Source organism: Budorcas taxicolor, chromosome 1 (assembly GCF_023091745.1).
Source record: "Budorcas taxicolor isolate Tak-1 chromosome 1, Takin1.1, whole genome shotgun sequence".
Taxonomy (NCBI): Eukaryota; Metazoa; Chordata; class Mammalia; order Artiodactyla; family Bovidae; genus Budorcas; species Budorcas taxicolor.
In genome coordinates this window covers 37,113,571-37,127,267 of record NC_068910.1, presented here as the reverse complement: position 1 = coordinate 37,127,267, position 13,697 = coordinate 37,113,571, and the positions used below count along the sequence as shown (strand labels likewise).

The following is a 13,697-nucleotide window of genomic DNA, read 5'->3' as shown; positions in this document are numbered from 1 at the left end:
CTAAGACAAGGCACAGCCATAAATAAATAAACAAACAAATACATATATATATTTTTAAAAGAGAAACCTGTGGGAGGTGAAAACAAACCCCACTGTTTGACCTAATTCAAACCTACATCTCTTTCCTTACTTCTCAACAGTTACAATGCAGAGATAATCTGAGCTATTCCAGCAGGGGGGCTTCCCTGCTGGCTCAAATGGCAAAGAATATGCCTGCAATGCAGGAGACCTGGGTTCGATCCTTGGGTTCCAGAAAGCTGGATCCTCTGAAAGTAGAGTAGCTATTTATCTGTGCTTGCCTGGGACAGTCCTGATTTGCAATAAGTTCTGAAGTAATTTGCTAAGAGTTTCCCATTTGGGCAAGTAATTATAAATCCACCACCTTTTAGGTGAAAGAAAGCCAACTTTGGTCTTTTTGTGACGAAGTACATTTATATTCTTACTACTAAAAGTTCTCTCTACTTGAACTAAACTCTCCCTCTAATTTGTATACTCTGGTCCTAGTTCAAGTCTTTGGAGCCACAAAGAACAAGCCTTGATGGACAGTCTTTGAGTATTTAAAGATATTATTGTGTGGTCAGAGATTAGCAAGGTTAATAGTATTTTGTACAAAGAGACAGCAAGGATTTTATTTAGGTTTTGTCAGACACTCAATCTCTGATTCAACTCTGCCATATAGCTAGAAAGTATTCATAGACAATATGTAAACAAATAGGCATGGCTATGTTCCAGTAAGATTTTATTTATGAAAATGGTGGTGGGTTGTGTGTGGCTCATGAACTAAGGGTTGGCTAGGCACTGGGCTTAGAAGAAATGAGGAAGATAGCAAAGTTTGAGAGAGTTGACAGAATTAACAAATTATAGAACTAACAAGATTTCACCAAGTTTGCCATGCTCAATCACTTACAAGTAAAATAGAGAATGTGATTAAAAATAAGATATCCCTAACAATAGTAACACAAATTACAGGTAATCTAGGAGTTAAGTAAAAATACCTAACATTTCTGTGGAGAAAAATGTTAAACTTTATTTACAAAAGCAGGCCATGGACAAGATCTGCCTACAGGAGGAAGTTTGCCAACTCATGGTTTAAGCAAATACTGTGTCCACTTCCTGGAATTCTTATCCTCCCTGTTAGATGGAAGCTTCAGCTGATTTCCAAGACCAGGCCAGGCTTCCTTACATGCATATCTTGATTATATGCATAATCTCATGGTACCTTCATTGGTCCTGGACAGCTCTGATCAGAGCTGAAGCTTAAATAATCCTGCTTTAATTCTCCATCCACCCTAAACTGGCCCCATTCCTGCCTCAGTCTGTAATTAGGCTCCTAAGCCAGGCCACCATCTAAGAGGACATAGAAAGACTTTTGCATCTCTAGTGACAAGAATACAACTGGCACTCAATGAACATTTCTTGGTTAAGTTCGGTTCACTTCAGTCGCGCAGTCGTGTCCGACTCTTTGCAACCCCATGGACTGTAGCACACCAGGTTTCCCTGTCCATCATCAACTCCCAGAGCTTACTCAAACACATGTTCATCGAGTCAGTGCTGCCATCCAACCATCTCATCCTCTGTCATCACCTTCTGCTCCTGCCTTCAATCTTTCCCAGCACCAGGGTCTTTTCCAATGAGTCAGTTCTTCATATCAGGTGGCCAAAGTATTGGAGTTTCAGCTTCAGCATCAGTCCTTCCAATGAATATTCAGGACTGATTTCCTTTAGGATGGACTGGTTGGATCTCTTTGCAGTCCAAGGGACTCTCAAGAGTCTTCTCCAACACCACAGTTCAAAAGCGTCAACTCTTTGGCGCTTAGCTTTGTTTATAGTCCAACTCTCACACTGATACATGACTACTGGAAAAACCATACCTTTGACTAGATGGACCTTTGTCAGCAAAGTAATGTCTCTGCTTTTTAATATGCTGTCTAGGTTGGTCATAGATTTTTTGCAAGGAGCAGCGTCTTTTACTTTCATGGCTGCAATACCATCTGCAGTGATTTTTGAGCCCCCCAAAATAGTCTGTCATTGTTTCCATTGTTTCCCTATCTATTTGCCATGTAGTGATGAAACCAGATGCCATGATCTTACTTTTCTGAATGTTGAGTTTTAGGCTAAATTTTTAACTCTCCACTTTCACTCTCATCAGCAGGCTTTTTAGTTCTTCTTTGCTTTCAGCCATAAAGGGGTGGTGTCATCTGCATATCTGAGGTTATTGATATTTCTCCCAGCAATCTTAATTCCAGCTTGTGCTTCATCCAGCCTGGCATTTCACATGATGCACTCTGCATATGAGTTAAATAAGCAGAGTGACAATATACAGCCTTGACGTACTCCATTCCCAATTTGGAACCAGTCTGTTGTTCCATGTTCAGTTCGAAATGTGGCTTCTTGACCTGCATACAGATTTCTCAGGAGGCAGGTCAGGTAGTCTGGTATTCCCATCTCCTTCATAATTTTCCACAGTTTATTGTGATCCACACAGTCAAAGGCTTTGGCATAGTCAATAAAGCAGAAGTAGATGTTTTTCTGGAACTCTCTTGCTTTTTTGAAGATCCAACAGATGTTGGCAATTTGATATCTGGTTCCTCTGCCTTTTCTAAAACCAGCTTGAACATCTGGAAGTTCATGGTTCATGTACTGTTGAAGTCTGGCTTGGAGAATTTTGAGCATTACTCTGCTAAGTGTGTGAGACAAGTACAATTGTGAGGTAATTTGAACATTCTTTGGCACTGCCTTTCTTTGGGATTGGAATGAAAACTGATCTTTTCCAGTCCTTTGGCCACTGCTGAGTTTTCCAAATTTGCTGGCATATTGAGTGCAGCACTTTTACAGCATCATTTTTTAGGGTTTTAAGTAGCTCAACTGGAATTCTATCACCTCCATTAGCTTTGTTTGTAGTGATGCTTCCCAAGCCCCACTTGACTTCGCATTCCAGGAAGTCTGGCTCTAGGTGAGTGATCACACCATCGTGGTTACCTGGGTCATGAAAATCTTTTAAATATAATTCTTCTGTGCATTTTTGCCACCTCTTCTTAATATCTTCTGCTTCTGTTAGGTCCATACCATTTCTGTCCTTTATTGAGACCATCTTTGTATGAAATGTTCCCTTGGTATCTCTAATTTTCTTGACAAGATCTCTAGTCTTTTCCATTCTCTTGTTTTCCTCTATTTCTTTGCACTGATCACTGAGGAAGGCTTTATCTCTCCTTGCTATTCTTTGGAACTCTGCATTCAAATTGGCATATCTTTCCTTTTCTCCTTTGCCTTTAGCTTCTCTTCTCAGCTACTTGTCAGGCCTCCTCAGACAACCATTTGACCTTTTTGCATTTCTTTTTCTTGGAGATGGTCTTGATCACTGCCTCCTGTACAATGTCATGAACTTCCATCCATAGTTCTTCAGGCACTCTGTCTATCAGATCTAATGTCTTGAATCTGTTTGTCACTTCCACTGTATAATCATAAGGGATTTGATTTCGGTCATACCTGAATGGTCTAGTGGTTTTCCCCCACTTTCTTCAATGTAAGTCTGATTTTTTCAATAAGGAGTTCATGATCTGAGCCAGTCAGCTTCTGGTCTTGTTTTTGCTGATTGTTTAGAGCTTCTCAATCTTTGGCTGCAAAGAATATAATCAGTCTGATTTTGGTATTGACCATCTGGTGATGTCCATGTGTAGAGTCATCTCTTGTGTTGTTGGAAGAGGGTGTTTGCTATGACCAGAGCGTTCTCATGGCAAAACTCTGTTAGCCTTTGCCCTGCTTCATTTTGTACTCTAAGGCCAAACTTACCTGTTACTCCAGGTATCTCTTGATTTTTCACTTTTGCATTCCAGTCCCCTATCATGAAAGGACATGTTTTTTGGGTGTTAGTTCTAGAAGGTCTTGTAGGTCTTCATAGAACCATTCAACTTCAGCTCTTTCAGCATTAGTGGTTGGGGTATAGACTTGGATTACTGTGATATTGAATGGTTTGCCTTGGAAATGAACAGAGATCATTCTGTCACTTTCGAGATTGCACCCAAGTACTGCATTTCAGATTCTTTTGTTGACTACGAAGGTTACTCTATTTCTTGTAAGGGATCTTGCCCTCAGTAGTAGATATAATGGTCATCTGAGTTAAATTCACCCATTGCAGTCCATTTTATTTCACTGATTCCTAAAATATCAATGTTTCTTGGCCAGAGGCATCATCAAATGAATGCCCAGGTCATCTCTATTCTAAGCTGGACATCTCTCCTGTCCTCTTTCATTTGAAATCTCTATCTTTAAGTGTGTTTCCTGGAACTCAGTTCAATAATTCCAAAAAGAATGAAACTTTAGACCTTTCATTAATTTGTAATTGTCTAAGACTATAGACTCCCAGGGGCTCTGACCACATCTTTTTATTTTATAGTGTGAAACACACAATGGGTATTTAACAGATTGCTTTCTAACTGACTAGTGAAGTGACCATCCACAAGCTTTGGCCCCGTGGACCTGTAATGAATCTGACTATGCCTGAGGTCTAGAGCTGACTCCAGGTTCCTAAGTTTGTCAAGGCTTCAAAATATTAAGACACTATTAAATCAGATTAGCAGTGGCAGTTTAGCAAAATATTTCACATCCTTTAGTCATTTAGATGTTTTTCTCACAAAACATGTTTTACACCCAAAGATCCTCAAATGTGGTATTAATGCAAGACATGATTGCTATGACAAAACCACAGAAAAGATGTAATTAGAAATGAGAGTTAAATAAAGAAATGTGTTTGAGGATAAACTTTAGATCTTAGGTAATATAAAAATCTTGTGCAAGTCAAGGACACATCTCTGCTTGTTCCCCAGGCAGAAGTTTTGTCCTTCTCAGTCTAAAGTTTAAGTCATCAGAAAGTGTTGTAGATAAAGTTTACAATCAAAAAATGATCGTCTTAATGAGTAGTTTTTAAAATCTGACAGCTAGGCTAATTAAGTGGCCTATAATTGAAGAAGATCTATTCAAGAAGACAACATCATGTCTGTTAAGGTTCCACTTGAGGATCTAACCCAATTTGGGGCAATATTAGGAAAGTTTACTATGAACAGATGGTAGTATCATAGTGAAGAATACATTACACTACACAGATAACCCGGAATACTCTGGAATATTCTAGTTTTCTCTTTCACACTTTTCAGTCATTGATCTTAAACTTGGCAATTTGAAGCAAATGTAGTCTTCTGAGTCACCAGGAGATCTAATGGTCATTGAGGTGAAGGTTCACAAAATGGTCCGTAATGCTCTAGTTTTGCACTAGGATTCATTGTTAGTGCTGGGAAGAAATCTAATCCAATGAACAGCATCTGTGTGTTGAGCTGTGTTTGATACCATGTGGCCCATGCAAATGCTGAGACTGGAATAAAGTAAGGTAGAAAGTTGTGACTGGAATCTCAGAAGAAAACGCAGAAGAACCCTTAGACATAACTTATTACAAATCACTCATTTTTATAGCTAAGAATATTGAGGACAAATGAAGTGACAGGTTTTGTCTAATGTTAGTGGCAGATCTGGGACCACACCCCAGAATCCTATGGCTTTTTCCCTTCTTGATTTTTAGTGCTACTCTTCTGTTCCTACATCCTAGGTGACACCACAACAAACAAGACAAAGCTGGTTGGCATCGATCATGGACACTCTTAATCCTATGTTCAGGACATCTATTTCTGTCCTACCTTAGGCTGCTCTGAAACTCTAGGCTGCTGGGGTTATCAGCCAATCTCCTGTCCAGTAGGTTAAACTTTTATGTACACTGAAAACAATAAATGCTTCTGTGCTGAAGCATTCAAAACTTTGCTTTGAATGCAAAGTTTTCATGGCTAATTAAAATAAAGCTTGGGGAAATGGGTCAGGGCTTGGGAAAAAATGGTCAGCTATTTTGTTTATATTGAAAACACCAATTTTTAATAATTTAAATTTACAGTGAAGTATAATAACATTCAAAAAGTGGTTTAAATTTTAACTTCAAAAGACAATATATTTTGTGTATATAGACACATGTATATTTATACACACATATCCTACATGTATAAGTTTATCAATGTATATAAATATGGAAAAGGAGAAGGGAAAGAAAGAGACACAGAGAGTGAACTTGAAATTCTAAGATAGGAAAAATCCAGTGTTTCCTATTCCCTAGCAGCTCTTCTATTGAGAGTTCTAATTAGGGATAATATTCAAAAACATTCAACAATCAATGTGCAAAGCAAGGATCCATCAGATACACACTGGGTGTAAACTGTTCAACATTTGCCTTGGTTCTAATAGGCAAACTAAGGAACTGCCAAACCAGTCCCTAGCTAGTCTCAAGGGGAACACAGAAAAAAGGCAAGGAACATACAGTAATTTTTCATGCTCAGTTATGTACCTGTGCATATAAAGTACATAAACAACCTCACAGACATGATCTAACTTTCCCAAGACTGTCCTAATCTCTGCTAGGTTGTTGTTGTGTTGTTTTCTTTTTCCATCTTTAGCCATTTTAGAGCAAGTTAGGGGTAATGACTAAAGACAGAAAAAAGTAGCTATGGTGATTATGATATAAATCTATGATTTCTTTCATAGTTATGCTGCTTTGGTATGGGTAGCCCATTACCTTTGTTTATGGAAATAAGAGGTACAATTCTTTGAAATCTGTGTAGGAAGCACATGATAGAGCAAATTCATGGTCATTAATAACTAGCAATTAGGCTAATATTGATCCATGGACTAGTTTAGTATCTCTGGTAAAAATAATTATGATCTATTTTTCTCAATGAAATATTTTTCTTTCACGGTACCCAAGCAACAGGTGCCCTCTCCCATGAAGAAGTGAAGTCGCTCAGTCGTGTCTGACTCTTTGCGACCCCATGGACTGTAGCCTATCAGGCTCCTCCATCCATGGGATTTTGCAGGCAAGAGTGCTGGAGTGGATTGCCATTTCCTTCTCCAGAGGATCTTCCCGACCCAGGGATCGAACCCGCGTCTCCCGCATTGCAGGCAGACGCTTTACCGTCTGAGCCATCAGGGAAGCAATGCCCTCTCCCGTATGATAGGTTATATTGTTGTTACAAGCAAATTTTAAAATACCTAGATAAATAAAAACGCTGGTATAAAATTCTCTCACATTTGTCTAGCTCTCAGTTTTATACTACTTTCTGGAGATGAACACTACACATAACATACAATTATTTAGAATTCCCAAAATAAAAATTTCCAAAATCATAACATAAATAGGTGAATCTAGAGACCCCAAAAGCTTTTCTGAACCTCAATTAAATAGTATGGTGACTGGGGGCCAAGAATTTTATCCCACTGCTGTTTTGACTTATTTCTCTCATCCTTAGTTTCCTTCTTTCTGGAATAATAAGAATAAGTTAGGGGATCTCGAAGTGCCTTTTAGGTCCAATGAACTGCAGTTATCCCTTTTACCAAACATTAAAAACAAACAAACAAAAAAAACTTTTGAAAAGTTTCTAATCATTGCAGAAAAATGAGAAAGCACAGAGAAGCAGAAAGAAAAAAATTAAGAACTGAACATTTTACTACTAAAAGTTGACTGGTTTAAAGTTTATGACTGTTAGCATTATGGAGAGTTAGATTTCCGTTTTCTCTATCATTATCCACAAACATTTTTAAAACAAGGATAATACTATCCACTTACTCTGTATAATCTGTTTTTTAAAAGTATAATTTGTGGAGCATATCTTAGGGAAGTTCTTGACACCATACTGCTGTTTTGTCACCGTTCAAAGCACTTTACACATAATTTCACACACAGAGTGAGCTCTGAGGTAGGTACTGCTATCCTCATTTGACTGATGACGACACAGCACAGTGAGGTTGTTCAACTGATGTTCAAGGTCACATCCCTGATAGATGATGGGGCTGGATTCCACTCAGGGAACCCGGCTCACCTCCACACTACCCTGCTCTACATTTCAGTCATTGATCTGAGATGTAGGAAGGCTTGAGACATGTGAAGAGTTGAGGAAAAAGGAACAGCAAGTACAAAACCCTTGCAGAACCTCAGTGTATTAGGGGTTAGGACCTAAAGAGGGTTAGTGGGATCAACATGGGACACATTGCCCTTGATTTCTAACTGGAACGTGGGTCGACAGGAGTTGTCCACTTTTTTCTGACTCACTGTAACCTTTAGGGCTGGAAACAATCCCAGTCTAGATTGCTCAGCTAAAACTCTAGGAAAAACAAACAAACAAACAAAAAACCTGAGTATTGAGGATATCTAGTTCTTTAAGCTACATTTGTCTACATCTGCACTTCATCAGGGAAATGGTCAGCCATGTCAATTAGTGCAGTGCAGGCAACAAGCTCCCTTGCCTTGCTTTATTCATATTTCAGAGACAGAAGGAGGATATGAAATTCTGAGTGAGCTTCAATTACCAAGATGCTTGTGCAAACTCCATACTCACCTTGTGCTTACCAGTCTAAAATACACTCACTACCTACCAGATTGCGTAGAATGATAATTTCATTGATTTTACTCTCACAACATACATTTTCACAAGAATGTCATCTTTATTTTGAAATCTTTTCTTGATTTGTATTTCTCTTTTTTTCTTACCTCCACAAAAGAGGTAATGAAATAATCTATTTTGAGCCTAGTAATGCAGTTTGAGTATCCATTTTATGTACTGCTGCCTAAATGGGAAAGATATATTATAAATTTTCATCAGCAACTCTCACAGAAATTAGGAATGAATGGGCATTAATTGCTGAAGAATGAGATCCTTAGCTTGTTAATTTTGTGATAAAATATTCTCATAAAAAACATTTGTCATCTCTATGAAGATATACTAGGCAAGTCGAGATAAATCCAAAAGATAAGTAGAAGGCAGTGTTTGGCCAGGCTGAGGACTTCCTGTGTTCCTGAAGGTCTGTTCCTTCTTTCTGAAGCAGCTGCTCTGGGTGATGTTTCTCCTGGGCTGTGTCTTAGTGCATCAGAGTCAATATTCGATTATATTGTCTCCTTGACATACCAACTGAACTGAATAGACTGAACAGACATTTTGGCATAAGTGTATTATGGGCAAAGGCCAGAGGGGCTGTATTTTTAAATAATTTTGTACAAAATGTCCCTGAAACATATATGTTGAGACAGAATTTTTATCCTTAGGTCCAGAGACAGCACTGATAGCTTCTGAAAGAATAGATCCTTTGCCTATGTTTCTTGCTAAAATGATGAGATTTTTCAGCTTTATTTAATGTAACTCAGCTTAATGCAACATATCCATTTAACATTTGCCATGTGGCAAGCACTGTTCTGGGCTCTTATACCAAACCAGATGAAAGCTGTGGTGTGAGTTTGATCACATGGCATTGGGTGACAAGTAATATGAATAGACCAAATGCATATTATGATAGACAGATGGAATATTATGACAGAGAGACTAAGAAGCACCAAACAATCAATTCTTTCTTTTGCCAGGGGAGAAGTCATGCTTCATAATAAAAACTAAAGTAATTCTGAATTGCACCCTTGGAAACCCATTCAGTAAAACCATTTCAGTAAATGGCATTTCCATCCACTCAGCTGCCATGCTAGAAACCCATGTGTCATCCTTGATTTTCTCTTCCACCACCTCCCACAGCCCAGGTGTTAGCAAGTCCTGGCAGCTCTACCTGCAAATGATGTCCTGTATCCACAACCTTCTCTTCTCTCCATGCCCACCCACTAATTCAAGCTGCCATCGGTGACTGACTGAATTACAGCAAGAGTCTTTAAGTGGACTTCCAGTTTTGATTCTTGCTTTCTTAAATGTCCACTTGCCACACAGTAGCTAAGCAATCTTTTTTTTTTTTTAATACATAACTCTGTTATATAAAATCCTCTACTGGCTTCTCACTGCACTTGAAATAAAATCCAGTCTCCAACACCAACTCAAACCACCCTCTTCACTGGTCATTATGCTCCATGAGGCTCATATTCTCTTTGCTTTCTGAACATGCCAGTAATTTTATTTCTAGGCCTCAGGGCCTTTGCACATGATGCTAACTCAGTCTGGTATGCTCCTCCCTCTGACTTTCACAGGACCGACTTCTTATCATTTGGGCATCAGTTCATGTCACCCCCTCAGATAGGTTTTGCATGACAACCCTATCTAAATTACTCATTCCACCCCCACAGAGTCTCTGTGTCAGCATATTCCTTTATTTATTACTATCTAAAATAACTGCATTTGGCATTTTGTTTAGGTTTATTTGTTTGTGTTTACCTAAATCCTTTGCAGTACTTAAATGCCATGAAGAGGGGTTTTTGGTTTTTGTTCACTGGCTCCCAGAATAGGCTGTCACGTAGCAAGTGCTAAATAAACGTATATTAAATGCATGAAAAAGTAACTGAATGACTGAAATCCGTATTATTTGCCCCCACATTCCACAATTTGGTCTGTGCTTTAAGGATGCTCATACTTTCTCTGCAGAGTTGATTTGAGAAGGCACCCAACAGAGCACAGTTGGGTGGAGCCGGTGAGACAGAGATGGTCTCCTGAAGAAAGCAATATATTTGAAGAAGCTGGAAGGATCAGCGTAAGTTAGTCAAAGGACCAAGAGAATGAAGAGTATTTCAAGGAGAGGGAACAGAATACATAAAAAGACTCACACTGGGGAAAGGCATGATGTTATTAAAGTCTGGCATACAAATTGGTAAGACTGTCTTCAAAAAGCACATGATGAATCACCATACACTGTCATGTCATCCGTCTGAGTAAGTAAGGCGAAATTCATCTACTTTCTTGACATATTCTCACAAAAATGTGGGAACATAAAACTATCTCCAGTAAGACTTGACATTTCTGCATTTCAGTGTGGTTGGAATTATGTCTTCAATACCACACATCCAGAAATTACTTGGATAACTTAAAACTTCCTTCTGGACACTGAAAACTAAATTACATAGAGCTGACTGATAAGCTAATTGATCAACCTTCTACTTCATTTTGTCTGTGTACACAATTTAAGTGTGAAGAAACAGACTCACATTGCATTGAGGATGAAATTAGAAATTATATTTCTAGTAAGTCTTGCAAAATGGATTCATGGGTTTATTTCTTACACAAGTGTAGAAAATATAGGTAGTGAATGTAAAAGCATTAAATTTTTCTTAGATGTAATCAAGATAGTCAAGCTTTGTGTGCCAATAACATAACTTTCCAAACTCAACCTATGAGCACAAAAAACAGAATTCTGAAATCCCTTAGAAAACTCACCATCGTTTCTCAATATCAGTGGTGTGGGTGGTCCCAGGACTTTTTGGTTTGTCACTGTATTTGTAACCACACAAGTATAATTTCCAACATCTGATTTTTCTACTTTGGCAATATATAGATTCCCAGTCTCTTGAGAAACGAAGCGGCGATTATCCTGATAGGAGGGGTATTCATTGAAAATCCAGGCATAGCTGAGCTCTGAAAGCAAAAGGAATCATCATTATAAACATGTCTTTTATAAGAACTTTACTGTATTCATGAAAGAACTGGTCAAGTTAAAAATTCATACTGTTGCCCAATGATCCTTTTTCAGCCTGCTAAATATCAACAGGAAGTAACAACAGTCCCCTAAAGCATTTTATCAATAAGATGTTATTTCTATAGAACTAGAAGGTACACTGATCACTGATGGAGAAGTCCAGTCTCTTTAAATCAGGGAATAAGCATTATAGCTCACTAAGCATGGCTAAGCACCATATAATAGTTACAGAGCTAAAGCTCAAACCACAGACACACAGAGTCCATGATCTTGATATACCCTGGGAACTACTTATATCACTCCTTTCATCTTACATGCAATAATCATAATAGTATAACATGGTGCAACATACTTACACAGCATTTCATGGTTTCCAGTATAGTTTATATTTTTCCATTAACTGAGAAATTCAGACACAGAGGATCAGACTGTCTAATCCAAACTCAGCCACAGCCAGAGACAGAATAATTCCTGATTCTCAACCCAGTCTTTTCCCAGTGCCTCTTACTACTGATGCATATTCTTACTCCTTTTTCACTTGTGATGCTGAACTCTTTCCCCATTATTTTAGTGAGACGGTGATTTAATATTGTAGCAAATACTCATTAAATATAATACAATGATTAGTTGGCTGGTCCCATAAATGCAAATCTGCATTTTTAACACATTATTGACTAGAAATGTATTACAGCCATAGGCATTAGTCTGAAACAATCCCCTGATCAATAATGTGTTAAAAAAATTAGCTGAAAAAATTATTATATCCGTATAAAGTAGCCATCAAAGAGCAACCTTTTCACAAATACTTATCCATCCCAGAATGCCAATGGGAGGAATGTAATAGGCAGTCATACTTGAAAATGTTCCTTTGAAAATTCTCATTTTTCTGGAGAATTAGGCGAATGTTTTGTGAATGAGCACATTAACCCATGCTTTCAATTTCAGTAAAGAAACCTAAGTGACAGCGAGTTTAAATGATTTGCTGCAGTGAACTACTGTGCTCTGAGGAAATCAAACTTCTTTAGCTCCAGGCATTTCATGATTCCTCTCTTTAAAGTGTGATCTTCAGATTTGTTCAAAGCTGGAGAAGTGATATAGCAGCCATGGGCACTGATTAGCCAACATGCCCTGTTTTGTTTTCTCAAGTTATTTTGGGCAGGAGGGAGAGCAACTAGATGCAAATGGAGCCTGTGGTTTCCGAACTAGTTGACTGAGTTCTTGTGTGCTGCTCTTCAGTATGATCCTTGGCTAAATTCTAAATGCATGGATTGTCCTTGGAAAATGGCAGAAAGGTCACTTCAGCTTTGTACACAGAATGCTAATTATTGGAAAAGTCACTTTGTTGTTTAATACTTCAATGAGTCCTCAGTTGTAATTAACCTCAATAACTGAATGTATGACAGGGAACATATTCCATCTTAATGATCCACTGTTTACATACAAAGGAGGGGGTCATGTAGATTGCTTTCCTTTTATCACTGGATTATAACATTTCTGCATGCATTATTTTAGAGAGATACAATTATGTTTATATGAGAATAGCTAATCATTTTATTTACGCATATGAATGTAATTATAAGTAACCCCATGCTGATGTCAAGAGGATACTCACTGTAAATAAGCAAGCTCTTCCCAGCAAGCTAGTTACTTTCTCAAGAAACTCCAATTTGGAGGAAGGAAAGGCCCCTCTAATAGGTTGTGAAGAAATACAGTGTAATGTAGTAATTTTGCCACAAAAACAGGAGATTCAACAAATAGCACAGTGCAATGTACTCCTCTCTCAATTTGGCATGTCAGTTTCAGGCAGAGCAAGTAATCACCAAGCCTCTCAAAAATATTCTCACATGAACAGTGAAGAGAACATTTCCTATCCCGTAATTAATTATAAGAGAGTTTTAGGAATAAATTAAAATATCCAAAGTCACAAGGTATAAGTTAGAAAGTAATTTACCAGCAAAATATTAATCAACCCATATCTCTCCAAGGAGAGTTATAATAACATATATAAACTAAATATATATATATACTTTTTTCTGGAGACATTTTTTAAAACTACTGCTGCTGGCTAGTGCCACAAAACTTTCTGAATTTTATAGAAGATGCATAGTTCGGTAACTAGGAAGTTGCAGGAACCATGGATACCAGGATAAAAGACATTCACTTTGTTATTTTTATTGGAATTAAAAAAAAAAAGACCAGAAGACCAAAATTCAAAACTGTATT

The 13,697-nt window shown here is 38.0% G+C and overlaps 1 protein-coding gene across 1 annotated transcript in view; it reads right to left on the bottom strand.

Moving 5' to 3' along the window:
* The window catches only part of CNTN4 (contactin 4), a 406,008-nt gene that overhangs the window by 205,839 nt on the left and 186,472 nt on the right, over positions 1 to 13,697 (bottom strand). Inside the window, exon 6 of the mRNA XM_052644373.1 lies at positions 11,216 to 11,413. Coding sequence (XP_052500333.1) covers positions 11,216 to 11,413 — 198 coding nt within the window. The remainder of the gene's footprint in view (positions 1 to 11,215; positions 11,414 to 13,697) is intronic.